At 36.8% G+C, this 20,450-nt stretch overlaps 1 protein-coding gene across 1 annotated transcript in view; it reads left to right on the plus strand.

Annotated features, from left to right (window-relative positions):
• The window catches only part of LOC102807463 (uncharacterized), a 30,558-nt gene extending 15,115 nt beyond the window's left edge, over positions 1 to 15,443 (plus strand). Inside the window, exons 2-5 of the mRNA XM_085491314.1 lie at positions 8,820 to 8,924; positions 12,217 to 12,451; positions 13,824 to 13,964; positions 14,344 to 15,443. Of these exons, the coding sequence (XP_085347440.1) occupies positions 8,826 to 8,924; positions 12,217 to 12,451; positions 13,824 to 13,964; positions 14,344 to 14,390 (522 nt within the window). The 5' untranslated portion in view covers positions 8,820 to 8,825 and the 3' untranslated portion in view covers positions 14,391 to 15,443. The remainder of the gene's footprint in view (positions 1 to 8,819; positions 8,925 to 12,216; positions 12,452 to 13,823; positions 13,965 to 14,343) is intronic.
• The last annotated feature ends 5,007 nt before the right edge of the window (positions 15,444 to 20,450 follow it).

Here is a 20,450-nt window from a genome sequence, read left to right on the forward strand (position 1 = left end):
TGAGAAATCAATAACTGCTTTATGTTCCGCTAGAAAGTCTGCACCAATTATCATATTACTTTTTGTATAGTCGACAATGTGGAAAGGAATAGTCACTTTTTGATCCGCTATTTCTGCCTTAACATAGATTCGACCTCTGAGCGGAACTATTTGACCGTTCACAGTACGTGCTGAACTTCGAAGGGAGGGGGTATATTTTACGATTTCTCAAGTTTGGAAAGTTTCGTATGAAACTTCTTGAAATAACTGAAATCTCAGCTCCCGTGTCTACCAATGCCCATACATAATCATTATCTAATTTCACTTTAATTAAACTATTTCTATAGATATCGGTTGATACTGAACACAAAAGAGGGCTGTCTACCATCCTTTTCTTATGGCTAGTCAGTCTATTCTCCGCCCTTACTAAAATAGACTTTTTGGGTTTAAATTACCCCCTTGTTTTTCGTTATCACAATTTTTAGCAATATGGCCTTTCGCTCCACAACTATAACAAATTATATCTCTCGAATTTCCTTTTGTGCCTCTCTTCGACACTCCCTTTCCCTATGACCCCTTTTGCCACAATTATAACAATTTCCACTGAAATAATTTCCACGGCTGTAACAGCCGGCTGCTGAATGACCCTGCTTATTACAAATGCCACATATCGGAATTGTATTGAATTGTCTACCTTGGTAAGTTAGGTTTGAACCAACCTGACTCTGGTCCCTGGAACTGCTGCGGGCTGTATACGTACTGCAGTCGATGTTGTTGTAATAATTGTTCAGTTTTCTGTGCTAACCTTTCCACGCTGAATTCAATCGCTGATAGATCTGCGCCATTCTTTTTTTTCTCGCCTTCCTGCATCTGACAAGCTATCTCACTCAGTCTGGCTCTTCGTCTCGCTTCATCAATGGTTTGAGGCTGATGGACAATCACCTGACTCTTGATGTCATTCCGTAGCCCGGCGCGAAAATAACGTAATTGTTCTTCGAGTGTTTTACGAAGTCGGGCACAACGCGACTTGATATTTGCCGCGTAATCTTCTATGGATTCGCCGGCCCCTTGTTTTCGCTCAGACAGTTCTTGTTCTAGTATCCAGTCTATATCGGCGTTTTCAAAATATGCAATAAAGGCCGCCGTTAAAGCTTCATAATCATCTCTTACTTGGGCTGGCAATTCATTTACCCACATCTCGGCTGGGCCAGTCATCAACATTCTGAATCCTGCCGCTTTTCTATCATTCGGCAGTTGGTTAAAGTCTGCGTACGCATTAAATCTCTGTAACCAGGATGTTGCGTTCTCTGATTGTTTACCTTTAAACAGAGCTGGCCCGATTCCCATGTTGACAGGCGTTGGACGATTTTGAAGATCTTCCACCACTTCCTGAATTCCTTCTACCGCTTGTTGTGTCATTCTTTGGTCTCCAGCAATGGCTTGTGTCATTTGTCCAAGATGTTCCGTTAAAACTTCACGAATCCCTTCCATCATGTATGTCTTTTGTCTTGTAATCATACAGTGTTCCCAGGATGATTTTTGTGTTGAACACAATGCCCAAGGGTTATCCACCACGTATCAGGGGTAAACTCTTTTCCTCGGGGTCTCCACACGCGTCAGGCGGGAAAACTCGTCTCGTCTCTCTATCGCGTCCCCTTGAGGTACGGGATCGGGGAAGTCACTTTAACTTTACAGTCAAATAAGGCACACACAACGAAATACGTTTCAGCTCTCGTCTTAGTCGGTCAATCGAGCACTCTATCAGACACAGCGCCCTGGGGAAAAAATCCCCAAGACTCTCGCAAGGCTGAACCAAGACTTGCCCAAGACTGGACTGCCTCAAGGCTCGCCCCTGGACTGGACTCTCGACTCTCCAGGACTGCACTCTCTCTCCACTACTGCGTCTATCGTGGAGTACTCTTCAAGACCAACTCAAACTCTCTTTATTCATTTTCAAAACTCTAACCAATTACAAAGCAGTAAAAGACTCTAGGGCGTAACCTTCAATCATAAAGCCAATCACACTAAGTACTGAATACGTCATATCTTTTGATTAATCGTTCACTACATTAATAACTATGAATATAAACTGTCAAAATCGCGACGGTTATCTTGTAATTAGTTCCAAACCACTGAGCCAAGTTCCGTCCAAAACTTCAAATAGACCTAAACGATGACAGACATAACACAGCAATTCGCTAATAATCAGTTAATTAAGTCGACCAACAGATACGCGAAAACAAATTCATGACACATCCCTTCACCCAAACTGAGATATGCCTCTCGGCATAACCCGTTCATAAATCAAAGATACCGTTTGCCACTCATCGTCATACGGGTTAAATACAATACTAATAATAAAAGGTATAAATCAAAAAGAGTAAAACACACTAATTAAGTACAATGATTATAAAGTCTAAATACAATGGTTATAAAGTCTCAAATATCAACGGTTATAAATCAAAAACAAGGGAAAGGCTACCAATCGACTCACTTTTCTCAAACAGTTCGCTGAGGGTAACCCTTCGCTGCACTGTCTCTGTTACTAAGGTTACAAACTCTATATCAAAAGGTCAAAAAAACTAAGGCGTGGCGGTGTAACCAAGCGATCAGCCAATCGCTGCAGTCGACAGCATGATCACGTGATTACCAGGGATGCGTCTCTGGTTAAAGCATTGTAAAGCGGTAACTAATAAACAATGAATAAAAAGCTATTAATCAAACTTCTGTCATATACGCTTACAAACTTCAACTGAACTCAAAAGTCGTTAATCTAAACAAAAGTCATACGGCGTGGAAACAGAATGCAAAGACAAAGTCGCTTTCATAACACATTACTCCTCTGGCAAAAAGACGGAGAATAGCAAAACGATAGAAACTACTGAGTCACATATAAACCTGTCAATCATGAAAAAAAACTTGCGTTATCAAACAATACGTATATAAGCGCACCAAACTCTCATCTCAAAAAGACATTAAAAAACGTTACTATCAGGTGCTATCAACTCAAAAAGCGTCAGAAGTATTCCGGAAACAACACATAAACAAAAACAACTCTTAAAACGTCGGTATCTCTGTACTCGACAAATCTCAAAACTCTTTAAAAAAACGCGTGGGGGCATCATTCCTCCCATCATAATCCGTACTCATAAACTCATAAAAACTCCATTAAACTTCACAACTCATAACACAGTGTTGCAAATACTTGTCCACTGAGGCGCGCTTAAATCGTTATAAAGGACCTCGCACGTCACTAAATATCAGTTCAAAACAAAGATCTGGGCGCTTACATACATACAATTCAACATCACAAAAAAACGGTAAAACAATAGGAAAAGCAAGCAATACATTACATTACTGAACAATAGGGTTAGGGTTCTGGAAAAGAGTTCAACGTCCTTGAGTTACACAGTGTCAGTTACAGTGTCCAGCGAGCAGTTCTCTAAGCAATACACAGATAGCTAAAGTTCTAATCAAAGTCTATAAGCGTCATCTCTCTTGTCGCGTTATTCCGGGTCGTTCTTTCATCTTCTTGTCTTTAATGTCGCTCAATTCTTAATTATACTGTCCTATCCGGTACTCATCCTTCGTAAGGGGTTCAGAAGTCTTCATCTCTTCAGCGTTGTACATTGGTGCCATACTGGTAAAGTCGTGAGTCGTCAAGCGCAGTTTTGTCTCTGCCATCGAGCCAGTTAGTTCGGTTCGCAAGAAAGACACACCTTCACCATTTACTTCTCTTCACAGGATGTCAATGTGTGTTAAACACCTGCTCGGATTCTCCACCACGTGTGATAGGTATTTTTGATGGTTAAAAACCTTTCACTTAGGTAACCGGGATTCGGTCGTTTCCACGCTAGGCTGACAAAAGACACACACAAGCTTCGTTCATGTTCCCAAAACGATTCTCTGCCAAGTCCCTGGTTTTCACCCGAGACAGCATTAAATCAATCTTTATTTCTTGTCACCCCTTAACCAATTACAATCAGTATAAGAGACTCCAAGGCCTTGCCTTCCAACAAACAACCAATCACATGAAAGTTTTACACATCATAATCAATTAATTACTCGTCAAGCTGTCTAGAGAAAACATTTCTATATATTGTCAACGCTAACTAATATTGATGGAGTAATAGTCTTGCACTAACATTCCACAAAGATACCACCTTAGTTAAAATCGCAAACAACATTGGTTTAGAATTACAGCTACTGTCTTGTATCTTAAAAACTGCATAAGAGTCATAAGATGTTTTTGGTTGATTTCGACCAGCTCGCCATCTGGTCTTGTCATTAACCTTTATCAGTATATGTCATGGCAACCACTGTCAAACTGACTGAAATATAAATCATGATATTTACATGTTATAAACAAGCTTCAATCAAACGCAAATTAAATAATAATTTTAAACTAAACTGCAAAATAAATGTGTAATCACATGCACTAAAACAAACAGACTTAAAAAATGTTATAAAAACTGTAGCAGTAGTAGTAAACGTACCAGTAGTAGATTTCTAAAGTAATTTTGTGACATGTAATAGGCAACAGTTCGGAGACGAAATATATGTATAGACTTTGCCCATACACTTATTACGTACACACATGGTCTTAGAGAATAGAGGCATACAATACATACAAAGCGGTATGTATGTTTAATTTAAAGGTATGTTTAATTAATATAATAAATATAATTTAAAATTTAAATGACATCTGTAGTGTCACCATATTCATTAAAACAGATGGTTTTTGGGTGAAGAATAAATGAAAATTTGCCTCGTTCAATAAACCTGATATTCAGATATGTTCTCTCTATATAGCAAGTTCATTTTAATTAACACATACATACACACAATAATTATAATTATATAAAATGAAAGAAAGTAGTATTTTACAATATCGTACAATTCATTTCCAAACGAAACATTTGAAAATTATTGGCTTTATAATGATGGGTTTAGTATTTTGACCTGTTATACCACTATTTTAGGTCAAATGTACTTTTAAATTAATTAAATATTCCTAATTTGTCGTTATATGATGTATGCGACATCTTTTTGGTTAATGATAATGGATTAAGTAATTTATACTTCTGTTGATCTTCTTGCCTACGTTAATCGATAAGTAAGGTACTCATAATAAAACAATTAAATGTAAATACATACCTGGATTGATTTAATTCAAAATTGACATATTCCTAATCGGTAACGGTAAACTGTTTAAGTTCAGCCTTTAATTCGACAATTTCAAAATCAAATCAATATAGCCAATTCTTGTATAGCTAATGAAAAATGGATCAACACGAATGATTTAGACACACCTTGAGGATATGTACATGCATAAACTTTATAATGTTATTGATCTATGTGTGTGTGCAAAATGTAGCCACTGAGAATGTACTGTTATATAAAGTTGGTTGTTGATGTGTGAAAAACAAGATATCATACAGTCAGATTGTATTTAAGAAATACAGAATTAATTAAATTGTCCTTAAACACATACAGGATATGTATAATTATAATGACATGCATTGCCGGATACCGAAATGGCGCGTTCTGATTGGTCAAACGATGCCACGTGAAGGTATATAACGCGATATATGACAGGGTTCATTGAACGCGCGCGATCAGCTGCTCGGACCATAACAAACAGCAGACGATAGTAGTTTAAACCTGTGTGCCTTGCGGTCGATAGATCAGTGGCGGAGGGGGGGGGGGTGAGCGCCCCCCATAAAGCTGAAACCCTTGTATGTCAGAAAAATTTGGCTCTCAAAATGCAGAAAATTGCGATTTTAACGGTCTTGATTTGAAAATTGAGCAGTTTCCCCACCTCATGAAAAATTTCGTGCCCCCGCCGCTGACAACAAATAACAATATGGTTGATTAAGAAATTATGCTGAAGCAAATTTTGATCCCAATTTTAATGCTGGCAACCCTTAGAAGACAGCTTGTCGGCATCGAGCAACAACGAAATGAGCGGGCAACGGTATAATAGACAATTGCAAAATGGGGAGTGACAGCTTTTAAAAGTAAGTTACGTCATTTACTACGTGTAGTCACCGGAATGAATCGTATTAACCGGTATTAACTCCAGTTGCTTATCGTCACAATCCATCACTTACTGGTTGCTCTCTGGCATGAATAGCCGTAAACGTAGTACAGCAAATGAAGAGAAAGCCAACTGGCACCGTTATTTAATAATCGTAATGTCACCATTCACTCTATTAACACAAGATCTACCTCACAAGAATAAAGTATCATCCGGACGAAATTGGAGATAGTCCGGGCGAAATTGAAGATAGTCCGGGCCACAGTCCCTCAACGAAAATGGACCGGGCGAAATTGTAGATAGTCCGGGCGAAATTGAAGTTAGTCCGGGCGAAATTGTAGATAGTCCGGAAGAAATTGAGGATTATTTTAAACTAATTATTTATTACACAGTTTTCTTTTTACAGCTTTTTATGTTTTTTTTTGTCAATTACAATAAAAAAAACCTGTTCTGAATAGTACTCTTGTGTTAAATTAAATTTCATGTTCAAGTTAATGTATGATTGTTGTGTCTTATTATTGTAACTGTGAGTATGTGTTTAAGATCGGGTTGCCACACAGTGACTGACTATATTATGAGGAGGTTGGCAGCCATTATAATGGAAATAATTGGCGGCGCGTCACTCATTATTCCCTTGAATTTACCAGGGATTTTAAAAACAACAACGGCACAGAAGGTTTTTGGCAATAATTTAATTTGAGGAATGTCAGGCCCACTTTTAAGTCTGTAATGGGGAATAACGGCGAGTAACACAATGGATTTTCTCTCGTTCTCTCGATATAGCAGGAAATCAGCAGCTGCAACATGGTCATTGATTGGCTACTCATTTAAGAATTGTATTTGTTAAGTTTATTTGGTTTATATTACTGTCCTGGTGTAGTATAGCTGGTGAATATGTTTCAATGAACTACAATATTGTGGCTCTGAAAAAATAATTGGATAATTGTTGAGATAATAGAAATTTGGTTTATCTGTGGAGTTAGTATATACATTCGATATGAGAACTTACTGAAAAATGACAACATTGCATTCTCTATGTATATTATACAAAACTAGCGGATAATTAACATACAGCCAATGCAAATTTTATACATACATACACATCTATATAGATCGGCGACCTGGCGGTCGAAAGAGTCCTTGTGTCCTATAAGAACATACAAGTAGATAGCGGCAACCAGAATCAACCAAAAAGATCTGAAACCTTGTCATATTCTCCGAAGACATGACCATTGATATTGATTCTTTGATTCAGTTTCCTTTTTCTTGTTCTCCTAAATGGTACTGTGAATACATTTCTAAGCTATAACACTCTGTTAAGCCAACTTGAAGGTTGGCATCTAACACTTTTAGCCAGTACAATTTGGATTTTGCACAAACTGATTTATTGCCAATTAATTCCAGGTTACAAGTTATAAAATAAATGCTTATATTATATGTACGTGTATTAACCCCTGTGTGTAGTCCGAGTAGAAAAGGTTCATTCATGCAGTAAACTCATTGACAAAGGTCGCGTTGTTCGGTTACCCGAACCCTTCTCATAAAGACGAATACAACCTCGTGTACAGCACGTCACATTACCGCCATTATACGTAATGTTAACATTTAACCTCATATTACGTGTCGTCATTTATTGTCCAATCATCAGCAATCAATGATCAATCACACAATAAAGTGTAATTATTAACTACACAACCATACACAGCCTTACGTTGTTCTTAGTTGACGCCATAGTGAGAATTTGATTGAGGTACTTTTGTGAGAGTTTCAAACTAGACGTCGCCATTCGCAGTAAGTATGTATGCAATAACGCATTGCTACTATCTGTATCGCAAATGGTACTGCACATCCAGAAACTTGTTTATTGCAAGGTCTTTTACCAGTTTATTGTAAAGAACTGGCTAGCCATTACATTGGAGATATTTGAAGTTAATCTTCAGTATACAAAATGAAATCTAAATCACTTGTAGGACATGTAACAGTTGGCTACAGTCACCAGTACTACATGTTGCATTTCAGTGTATTAACATTAGCATTAACATTCCTTCAATAGTTTATTTGACTTTAAGGAAAACACCTAGATATATATGAACAATAAAGCACGTAATTTAAGCGTGACTAGACTAGAGTACCATAAAACCGTAGGCTAAGATGAATTATTGACCATATATTGTTTGTTTTAAATTCTAGTTGCCAAAACACCATACAGTGTATAAAAGCATCTCATAAAACAATAATATGTCAGGTGGTGAACTCCTATGTGTGTTGTATTGCCTCATAACGCGTGATAAGACTGACACTGTGACGTATACACTGCCTTAGTTAGTCCATTGATACCTTCAACGTCCATCTAATGTCATTATTTATGGACATTCTTTAACCCATTTCATCTTGTATATCACATACACAGTGGCAAATGTTCCTACTAATTTGTGTTTCGATTGGTGATCCCAACAAATAACCCTTTATTATTTGTTTACTGTCGTGTTGCGTATATATTCCTCATTCGTATGAATCGATAAATGTAAATCTGAGATATACCAAGAAGTCCATTATTTAAAAGTGTTCAGCTGTTTTTATGTATTTTCTTTCAAACATCACATAATAACCGTATGCGGTATGCATCTTTTACTGTGTTGTGTATTAAACTAGAAGGTGACATTTTTGCAATACAGGTATTTTATATACATATTGTAAAAATACCAGATGTGTAATTTCGCAAGACTTGTGGAAATTTATATATGATAAATACGCCAGAAATAGTAAAAATAAAAATAAGATTCAATTTGAATTTTAACAGAAAATCATGTCAACATTCATCGTATCGTTGTTAGTGGCTACGGTATTTGGGCAGAATGAGAAGCAGCAAGCATTGTCAGACGAGACAAAGGCCTTTCACTTTAAGGTAAGCGTTTTTAAACCAAAAATATAAATTTAAGTAATTCATTTCATACTGGGATGCAGCGCTGTTATTATAGAGAGTTAACAGTACAATACATGTTTATATATTCAGAATTCTACAAATTTACAGTTACAACATTTCCAATCCAGGACAATGCATATAATATATAGAAAATAGCAGTTGGTAATCATAGTCATTGGTAATTAAATGCTGGTAAAGATGAACAATGGACTGATGGTCAGATCAGAATGTACACGATGCACCTGATATATACATGTGAAATCGCCAACCACTTGCCGCTTTCCCTCACCAATCCCCTGTTTAGCTCAGTCGGTAGACTGAGAAGTCGGGACTTCTTTTTTTGTTTTAGGCCAGACTTTTATTATCCCTTGTTTCGCGAACCCGCCGAATGAACTGGATCCGAAAATGAAATAAAAATTAAATTTTATTTAGGCGTAATTTCTCGCGCCCGCCGACTTGTAAGCGCAAAGAATTGCTGAAAAAATATTATTTTCATCTTAATTTTTTTACCGCCCGCCGCATAACAAATCCAAGTTGCATTTCGTGGGAATATCATGATCAAAGTACCGAAGTCTCACGCAGATGAGAAACAAGGTTATACATGGAATAAAATATTATTTCATTTCTTCTCACCGATCAATGATCTCACTTACAATTCCTTGAGAATCACACAAATCTAATGGAAATAAAGAATTAATTTTATTTTTTCCGCCCTCCTCAAAAAAATTGCCTTATAAAAACTCGTGAAACAGGAAATAAAAAAGTTTGGCCTTACATGAAAAATATAATTCCTTTCGCGGTCACGTTAGTTTTCGCGATCACGGGAAAAGGACTTAAAACATTATTTTTTTGTAAAACAAAAACGAAGTCCCGACTCTGCCAGTCTACTCAGTCGGTAGTGTGGCTACTGCACAGCTTAGCTAATCTAAATAAACGTGGTTTGAGTCACGTGTCAGTACAAAATAAGCCAATTTGTCTGCCGCTCATAGTCTTCGCCAAACCACGAAAGGCATTTCATTTGGAGGTAGGAAAATTAAGTGATATTTAACAGGTAATAATAATGATAACATGTATTTTTTTGTGTGTTTTTGTCTGGGTTGGCAATTCCATTTGTCACCTTGTTACAAATTCAGCTTGTAGTTTTCAACAAGAAGAACACATTTTTTTTACCAGAAAACAAGTTGGAAAGTGTCTCAAAACAAAGTTTTTCTACATGATGAGATATTAACTAATTGTCATGTTTAATAGTGTTCCCACAATGTTTTTGCCATATAACAACCATGGGACTTCTTTGGTTGTTGCCATGGCAATTACAATTGTTGTACTCTTGTTACCAATCTTGTCAACCTATGGTAGTTCATTTGTATAGTTTTTTGGCGGATTGACTTCTAAACAAATTTCCATCTACACCCATCGAGGCAGCTACACAACAAACATAAAGTCGAACGGTCTGGTTCTTTTTGAGAAGAAGCTGCCCACATCCATCCATCCATCCATCCAGACACCCAGCTTTCAAACGACAGTATCATCAGTATAGATCAGCGGACCTATGGTTCGTTGAACTAAACATGTTTCTTTTAAAATGTGAGAGAACAACTTTGATGCCTGATTAACCCGTAATGAAAGGCATAGCCAATTGTTCAATACAGTGTTCTGGTAGAGGATAGTATAATTAGTCAAGTATATTTTGTTAGCTTTTACTCAGAGTACCTTTTCTTTGTCAACATTTAATATGAAAGTATTCTGTCTTTGTTCTACAATTTATGTTTAGTAGTTTCTTTGTTCAAAACGATGACTGTTTACTAAGAAAGAAATGCTTCTTCGTCCACATTTACAAGCAAGCGGTCTGTGTTATAGAACTAGTTTGTTCCTGCATGATCCAGGTGGAGAGTACAACTTTCTCATTATGTAAAAGACACTTTTAAGTAGCAACCTCCTCCTGAATTTGATTTCTAGATCGAGGGGCGGGCGGATGCATGGTCAATGAATGAGCTAAGCAATTGATTTGTAATGGAATATGTGAGTTTATTTCACTATTCACTATGTCATCGTGGTAATCGTCATTAGAAACTCATGCCAAAGCTAAGTGGGTCGAACGCGTCTTTTAAGTTACAGTCCGTAAACCTGGTGATTTAAAATACGTTACTCAACTCGCTTTGTGGCCAAGGTGGTCTTTCCTGATCAATTGAGTGTTGAACATTATTTTCTACTCACATTTTTGGCATTAATCATTAAAGGGCGACAGTTGTCGCGCCACGTCCTGTTCGATATGGGACGCATAGCGACGTATACAACGCGTGTAAAATACATTGTTTACTTACATAAAATTCGAACATGCGCCGCGCGACGACCACCGCGCTTTAGTCATTTAATTATACCCCCAGCCTGTCAGACGCATAAAATATGGTACGTTTGTCACCGTGTTAACCAATTAGAATCTTGTATTGATATGTTATAACATATGCAGAAACATGCTAATTTCAACTGGCTTAATTTTAAAAGAGTTAAGGGGTAACAAAGATGAAGGGGATTGACAAATTGTATGCAGCGCGCGCCATATGACGATACGACCTTCAAGCGAGAAGTACATAGTAAGTTAGTTAGCTACCATTAAAACATAGAAATGTGATCATTTAATTTTAGCATGGATACAATAGCACAGGAATGATCTTAGCCGTGTTTTATGACAAAAATTAAAAGTGGAGACAGCTACAAATATCTCAATTGTTATTTAAACTTTTTTGCTATTTACGACTACCAGAATTACACTTGTAAGCAGCACACCTCCAGTTCTTCTCTGTGTTCCGACTATGGTAGCAGTATAATTCCTTTACGTATTTTCCCTGCGTCAATGTCAGAGGTGACAAAATGCAACTCGGAAGTTAAGTCGCGAATACAGTCATCAGTATCCATTTTTTTACTAGAATGATTTGTTTCACTAATGAAATGATTGACAAGTTTAAAAAGAGTTGTGACAGATTTTCTATTACTGTATACACATGTAACAGCATACTGGGTAATGTAAATGCATTCAGCTCACTGCTACAGTGATAGGTGTTATAACACAGTATCCGAGCAATAAATGTTTCAATTGCTGCGTCAGGTCGAATACGAGGTCTCTCTTACAATCTGAAATTAGTTCAGTTTTAATTTACAATTATTTCAACTAGGTTTGTACAAAACATAGTATTTTCATTGATGACCAAGCGTCTTATGATACAAAGCCTAATATTTATGTAAATTCATTGTATGAAGATTTTGAAAATATTTTCAGATGCTCGAGACTGGTAGGACGACTAAACAAAATTGCAGCCATGCTCCTAACACGCACTGGAATGCCACTGTTGATGAATGCGTGTGTGACCATGGGTGGTACTTGGATGAAGGAACTGCCCAATGCTCCCGATGTGTTGAGTGTTGCCCAGGCAACGAAATTAAAATTCCAGCTTGTGTTGCCCAAAATCTTGGCGACAAGATATGTACGGAAGTTAAACCGTGTGACTTGCCTGGTAAGTACTGTATAATATTGAATGTCGATAAATATTCCAGCAACCATCATACAAAACGATTTGGGGACATCTGCGAGGAATAAATTGTATATTACAATGGAAACATTTTTGCACACTTATTACCAACTTCCAAAATACCCCCAAAAAAATATTTTTAGAATCATCAGTTTTTTCATAAGGGTGATTGTTTAGACGATGTCTACATTGTGTGGTATATGAAATATATATATATTTCAGGTTAAAAAAAGAAAGCAGCTAAGTATGTGAATGGATGCGACTGCTACTACACGGCTATATAGTATGCATGCGCCAGTGTGTCAATTTAAAATACTGTTTTAGTCTCGTTGTCCCCACTAAACATCAGCGCAAGTCGAAAACTAATTTCTCAAATAGTTTGCCCGGACTCCAGATAATTATTGTTACCTAGAACCTGTGACAATTTGATTTTTATCTGATGACGTCAGATATATGATTTTTTTGCTATGACCGATTTTTTCAACGTTGATTGAGGTAGGCCAACATTTTTAAATTTGTCAACAAATGAGCATTTGTTTCACATGGCAACCTAATATAACCTTAGTAGAGCCATCAGTAAGTATGTAGTCTTTTAAAACAATCGATTTAAGGAAGTCTAATGAGCAATAATTTAATAAATCAACCACACAAACTTGATTATGATTGTGTTATTTGTGTATACTCGTTGACTTCAAAACGTATTTTTTCACAATCATTATAGTCCATTATTCCAAATTTTCAAAAGCACTTCATGTTAAATTTAAATTCATAAATTGGCCATTCTAAGAACTCGAGTCTCGTGAATGCTAAACTATTTTGTGTATTTCCACGCTTAATATACACATTTGATGGCAGTCAATTTTGATGAAGCCTTAGTATGTAAATGCCATTTTTTTATTTTGACATTGAACTATAAAAATATAATTTGAATTTCAAAATCAAATCATTTGATTTTTGTAGCAGACCTCCAGACCGCCCCTTTCAAGCATTATGCTAAATCATGCTGTAAATGGAAAATCACATATTGATTATACAAGGAATGAATTAGCGCCACTGGCATCCATGTTTATGGTGTTTTGTTTTTGACCTGGGTTTGTGACAACAAAATGTACTCTCTACAAATTGGGGGTCTCTAATCGTTTGTAAATAATCATCAGTGTGTATCATGGAGTAAAATAACTAAGATGCTGCTAAATGGCAGTGTAAGGACTTTACAACTGGAATTTACAATAATCAACTTTATAAAGAAAAAATATGTGCTTTAGTGTCATGACTATTTTTCTTTAATCTTTTATTAATGTCGACCATTGAATATAATGGAATTATTGAGTACACATTATCTTTATTGTAATTATAGAACCAACCACAGATTATGAATCAGCACTGCCTACCAGACTGAAGGTCGGAATTAGTATTGGTGTTGTAATTACTATAATATCCGTAGTATTAATATCATTATTTATTTATAATAAAGGTGGTAAATGCTGCAATAGAATCAGTAAGTACCTCGTACATATATGAGTGTAGTAATTTTCATTTGTTCCGAACCTTAGCTACGTCAAACCAAGTCACAATAAATGTCATTGTTATTCATAATAAATGCTATGTTGTTGTTTGTGTCAATATACCAAAATTATCATATAAAACAATATAGAAACAACCAATGGCAATGAATACATGTAAATCAACAAAGCTTAAAAATGGGATGATGCAGGCATGATATAAAATTCATAATTTCTGATTAGAAAATGACTGCAGGAGATTATTTGTTATTGGTGGGTCATACGAACATGCACATTGTCCCACTGATTGATTTGGAAATTTTTTGTAGTTTTAAATTCCGTGTATACGACCAGTCATATTTTATTTTATTTCAGGTTATTACTACACAAAACAAGGAGGAGAACAGCCAGATGATGAATAATTAGTGCCGCCAGATCAATAATATTTCTCGGGTTTGCATACAAGTTTGATTTGCGAACGCCATGAGTTGAATTCAGTGTTCATCTACTAATTTATTAAATAAAAGAAGCAAAATACACAAATTTTCCCCCAGAAATAATTTGACATTTTACGTAGAGAATCCATACATACCTTATACCCATTAGATAGATTTCGAATTGAGTACAAAAGTTGTATCTGGGCGTTGGCCCTACGGCCAAGCCCAGAGAGCAAACAAGTGAACTCAGGTCATGTGTGTACCAGTCTTCCCCTAAGTCTAAGGTAACATTATTTTTATATTTTTATGAGCTAAATCACGTGTTCCAAATTGACACATTACATTACTCAAAACACCTTTTATGATAGGACAGTGATTCAATACACCCGCATAGGTTTCCCGAAAATACATTGTATAAAAATACAATAGTGATTTTAACACCTCCACCTCGTGGGTAATTGCTTTACGGGCTGATTTGTCGCAGGTGATAATGTTTTACGAATTATATTATTACAAGTGGTGTCATACACTGTCAGCTGCCCATATGCCACATGCTTGCTAAAAGCGACACGGGTATTGTTTTAGAAAACACTCTGGTTGATAGCAATGTGAAGATACGCTTGATATTGTTTCAATACAAGAGTCACCCGTGGGAATCCTGACAAAGCCCATGACGGGTGTCCGTACGAGCGATATGACAGCAATATGAACGTTTTTTTAATGAAAATTTTAATTGGAGCTTCATTATGAAAGATACATTTCAGATCTTATGTAATATGGAAATTGTTAAATGTTAATACATTAAAGCACTGTTTTAAAAATGTCAAAAAGCTGGATGCTTTAGACGTAACAGTATAATAGACATATTACAGTATTAAGTGTACTCCGTTCTCTTGTAAATTACTCATGACAAGTAATTACCCATTTCTCTATATGGCTTTTTAATTTATTCCTTCTCAAAGCAATAATTTACTCAATTTTTTTTAATATGCTGTACATATTTTTTGTATATATAAAATCATGAATTTGTTTCTTTGATTCTTTGTTTGACAATTAGAATAAGAAAATTGGTATAATTGGTACTGGTATAATTTTTCATACCAGTTACATCTCGATCTAATTCTTACACTTTACAGCAAGTCTCAGAAGTATTGGGGCAGCCAATTTGCAAACTCGCTAGCGAATTGGCTAACTGCTTTGGTTTTGACTAAATGGTTGGCTTTCGAATCTCGCTGGCGCCGGTTTGTGATCGCGTCCACTCTTGGCGAGTCTATATTGCACTAGGGGACATAGAATGTTTTTTACGCATCCTCAGGCTGGTACATGTCTGGATTCCCCTGAATGATTTGAGCCCGAAAATGGTCACAGTCAGCTGGCGTGATAATATTATAAATGCGATTAATCTACCGATATTTATTATATGAGGTTAACCTTCTTGAACTCTGCTTGAAACTAAATAGACAAGTTGAGAAACAGTTTCCAACAAATCAGTGAGAAAATAACAAACTTTACCCCAGACCATTCGTCCCGGTGTTATCGCTATCGCCACACGAGACTCCAGCTTGTCTCCTATACAATTTTCCTTCCGCCCACTTAATTTTAATATTCATATGACCTTTGCACTGACATCGATAGCCAATCGCATTCGACCGCGGACGTCACTCTAAATAAACAACTGAATAAATTAATATACCATATTTGGAAGATAGCGGGTAAATTCAACGTTGTTGGTGTGTTCCTTCGGGTTCCGAAGTCGCACGAAACGAGTTCATGTTCCGTTATCTTTCGCAAGTAAAACAGGTCGATATGTATTAAACATGGCATTTGTTTTCTTGTTTTAACCCCCTTATTACGCAAGCTTCCGTCGAAGTGGTGTTTTTTTCGACGATTTGTGGCATGTTGCAAAACGAACGAAACATTGCGGCATTCTTAGCGGTGGATAAGGGATCGACTATGTCGTCACATTTATGTCTCGTTTGAAAGAGAATAAACAACCGCTCAGAAAAATATGTTGCTAATATTTAAGTGCGGTGCCTTGAAATCGCCTGCCCGACGTCCAAATTTCAAAAGGATGTTCGATTTGCAATGACGACCGTTCATATGTACTAGGCGACGTTACTAATTACTACTAGGGTCGGTGTTTGCATTAAGAATTATAGAACAAAAGATCAGCAAAGCGGTGCTTTTGTCGGCGATTTTGTCAAAGGGAATATTGATAAAATGTTGCAAAACAGAATCGCGAGTTGGGTGAAAAATTGCGCCGGCGGCATTCTCAGCGATGGCGACACCCGAGAAACACCGTGTCACGGTGCATTCGTGCTTCAGTACACCGAAGAAATACATACATATTGTTGCGGACGACTATTGTAGACTGTGTTCGTGTAGTCTTCGAGTTTGTGGACAGTTAAAGTCGTGTGTGAATTTATTCAAGCCAGGAAAAGCAGGAGGGATAACTTATGGAAATCGTCTTTCCAATTTGATCCAGTGCGACGTTGTGAAAGGAGCGACTCTGTCGTCTCATCTATGTCTAGTTTGTAAGAGAAAGATTGATAGCGCAGAAAAATCCGCCAATAATGTAAAACAGTGGCGTGAAATTGTCAGTCATTCTAATATCTCCCAACCTGTAAACGAAAGGGTTAAGCGTGCTGCCTTGAAATCGCCTGCCAAAACTAAAATGGCGCGTGTCACGTGACTTTGTTTACTAAAGATAGCGTGGGCGTTTGATTGACACTCAACTCATTAGTATTCCACCAATCACAGCTACATCTACTTTCTGGATGTGCGCAGTCAAATTGTATAGGAGACAAGCTGGAGTCTCGTGTGGCGATAGCGATAACACCGGGACGAATGGTCTGGGGTAAACAAACTTTCACACTCCGCTGAAAAAATCGACCTCATTCGTCGTTTTTGTGTGGGCACGAAGAGCATAGAAGACTTTCCCTGGTATATTCAAAGCAAAATCGCCATCCAACTGTAAACACCGTCGCTGATTAGCTCATAAAGTATGAGGATCGTCCCCTACTGTTACATAGATTAATCTTAAGTGGGCGTGACCGCAAGACGGCGCCAGCGAGATTCGAAAGCCAACCGTTTAGTCAAAACCCAAGCAGTTAGCCAATTCGCTAGTGAGTTTGCAAATTGGCTGCCCCAATACTTCTGAGACTTGCTGTAATGAATTTCTTACTGTAATTCTTCTTTTACTTTTTCATATCGTTGTATAATTTCCTGTGACGGATTAAAGTTTAGTTCTTGTTCTACTTTTTCAAGCTGTAATGTTACGTGCTTTATATTGAATTTCAACCAGTCCCATTTTATTCTACTCTCACTCATTTTCTATACCTATTTTTAACCTAGGAAGAGAAATTATCATGAATTAATACTAAGTAGTCTATGACGTTTAATAAACAATTGTTACACTTCCAGTAAGAACTGCCTTTTTTGCTTTCCTCCCTTACTAAATCTAAAATAATTGCTGAATGATCCGACAAGAAACATGGTTTCATGTATGTATCAGATACGGCAGACTGTAAACTATCACTGACCAGAAAATGATTAAGTCTGCTCTGAATTACTTTAGGATGTGCAATGCCTCTTTCCTCGGCCTAAAAGCCATGTATAAAAATTATGTCTGCGTCAGATTCAATAGAGAGATTGTAACTGGAGCAACATAACAGAGTAAACCCCTTTCGATGATCATTAATAAGCTTTTCTGGAATATATTTGTCAACGTTGTAAGCGAATGTTATTTGACAGTATACATTATGTAAGCGACTCGTATTTGAACACTCTTCCCACGATTCTTGTTGCCAAGCGTCCCGAATGTATTGACCAACTTACTGAAGATATAAATTCCATCCCCTCCCCCTGATTGAGCCAAGCATGGCCAAAACCATATCTATTTAGAATGGATCGAATATTCGTTGCTCACCCTTCCTGAGTAGAAGATCATACGCATGTTTAGCCATTTTGCTACCAATCATGGACAAGTCTTTGGGATACCATTTAATACAGTTCATGCAAGTTGTAACAAAGATGGGGTAACGCCTTAACTCCCAAATCACAACAGATCCAGTGATGCCACGAAATCATGCTTGTGTACCCGGCATTCCCATTTTGAAAAAGGTCTACCAGAATGTACTGATTGGCGTAAGTCGATTATCGGACACCCCCTCTAGATCGCCACTGCTCTTGTCCAGCAGAAATAAGGGAGAGTACGGCTCAAGAAGGTGATTGATCAGCCGATTGATCACTATTGTTATAGCGCCCTCTTTTGGCAACCAGTCTATCATCTTTAGTATCATCTCTGCCTTACTAGATCTGCCAGTAGACTCGTTTACACTGGTGTGGTGGTCAATTGACGATAACTGGGAAACTGAGTCTTGTAGCCGTGTTTGACTACAGATAGAGACCAGAGTTCTCGAATGTGATAAAAAAATTAGAAGACATGAGGCCCTGTGAGTGTGGGACACAAATTATGTATATTCATCTTGGCTTTTTTAGACTTGCACTGGGGAGGCAATGGGCCACAGGTTTAATTCAGTCTTGATCCACAACACACTCAACACGCTCAACATGGCAGTAAGTTTGATGAATGGAATAAAATGTTCAATACCAATGACACATCCATCAACTACAGCAACAACCACACATTCATATCCATTTGTAGATTGTAAACCACACGCATATATTCATATGTAGATTGCAAACCACACACGTATTCATATGTAGATTGAAAAATACACACATGTATTCACATGCAGATTGGAAAACACACATGTATTCATATGTAGATTGAAAACCACACACATGCATTCATGAGCAGATTGAAAACGCATACATACATATGTAGATTGCAAAACACACATGTATTTATATGTAGATTGCAAACACACATGTTCATATAGAGATTGTAAACTACGCATGTATTCATATGCAGATTGCAAAACACACGCATGTATATGGAGATGGCAAACCACACACATGTATTCATATGAAGATTTCAAAACACATGTATTCATATGCAGATTGCAAAACACATGCATATATTCAATTGTATATTGCATAACCACAGACATGTATTCATATGTAGATTGCAAACCACACACGTATTCATATGTAGATTGAAAAATACACACATGTATTCACATGCAGATTGGAAAACACACATGTATTCATATGTAGATTGAAAACCACACACATGCATTCATGAGCAGATTGAAAACGCATACATACATATGTAGATTGCAAAACACACATGTATTTATATGTAGATTGCAAAACACGTGTATTCAAATGTAGATTGCAAAACACACATGTTCTTATGGAGATTGAAAACCACACATGTATTCAAATACAGATTGGAAAACACACACATTAATTCATACGAATATAGCAAAACACATTCATATGGAGATTGTAAACTCACATGTATTCATATGTAGATTGTATAACCACACACATGTATTCATATGCAGATTGCAAACCACAGATGTATTCAAATGCAGATTGGAAAACACACATGTGTCCATATGCAGATTGCAAAACACATGTATTCAAATGTAGATTGCAAAACACATATGTTCTTATGGAGATTGTAAACCACACGTGTATTCATATATTCATATGCAAAACTCACGCATATATTCATTTGTAGATTGCATAACCACACACAAGTATTCATATGCAGATTTGAAAACACACATGTATTCATATGCAGATTTGAAAACACACACATTAATTCATACGAATATAGCAAAACACATTCATATGGAGATTGTAAACCACACATGTATTCATATGCAGAGTGCATAACCACACACATGTACTCATACGCAGATTGCAAATCACACATGTATTCATATGCAGATTAGAAAACACACATGTGTTCATATGCAGATTGCAAAACACACACATGTATTCATCGGAAGATTGCAAAACAAATGTATTCATATGTAGATTGCAAACCACACGTAATCATATGTAGATTGCAAACCACACACCTGTATTCATAGGAAGATTGCAAAACAAATGTATTCATATGTAGAT

Source organism: Saccoglossus kowalevskii, chromosome 16, assembly GCF_978046115.1.
Source record: "Saccoglossus kowalevskii chromosome 16, keSacKowa6.1, whole genome shotgun sequence".
Lineage (NCBI taxonomy): Eukaryota > Metazoa > Hemichordata > Enteropneusta > Harrimaniidae > Saccoglossus > Saccoglossus kowalevskii.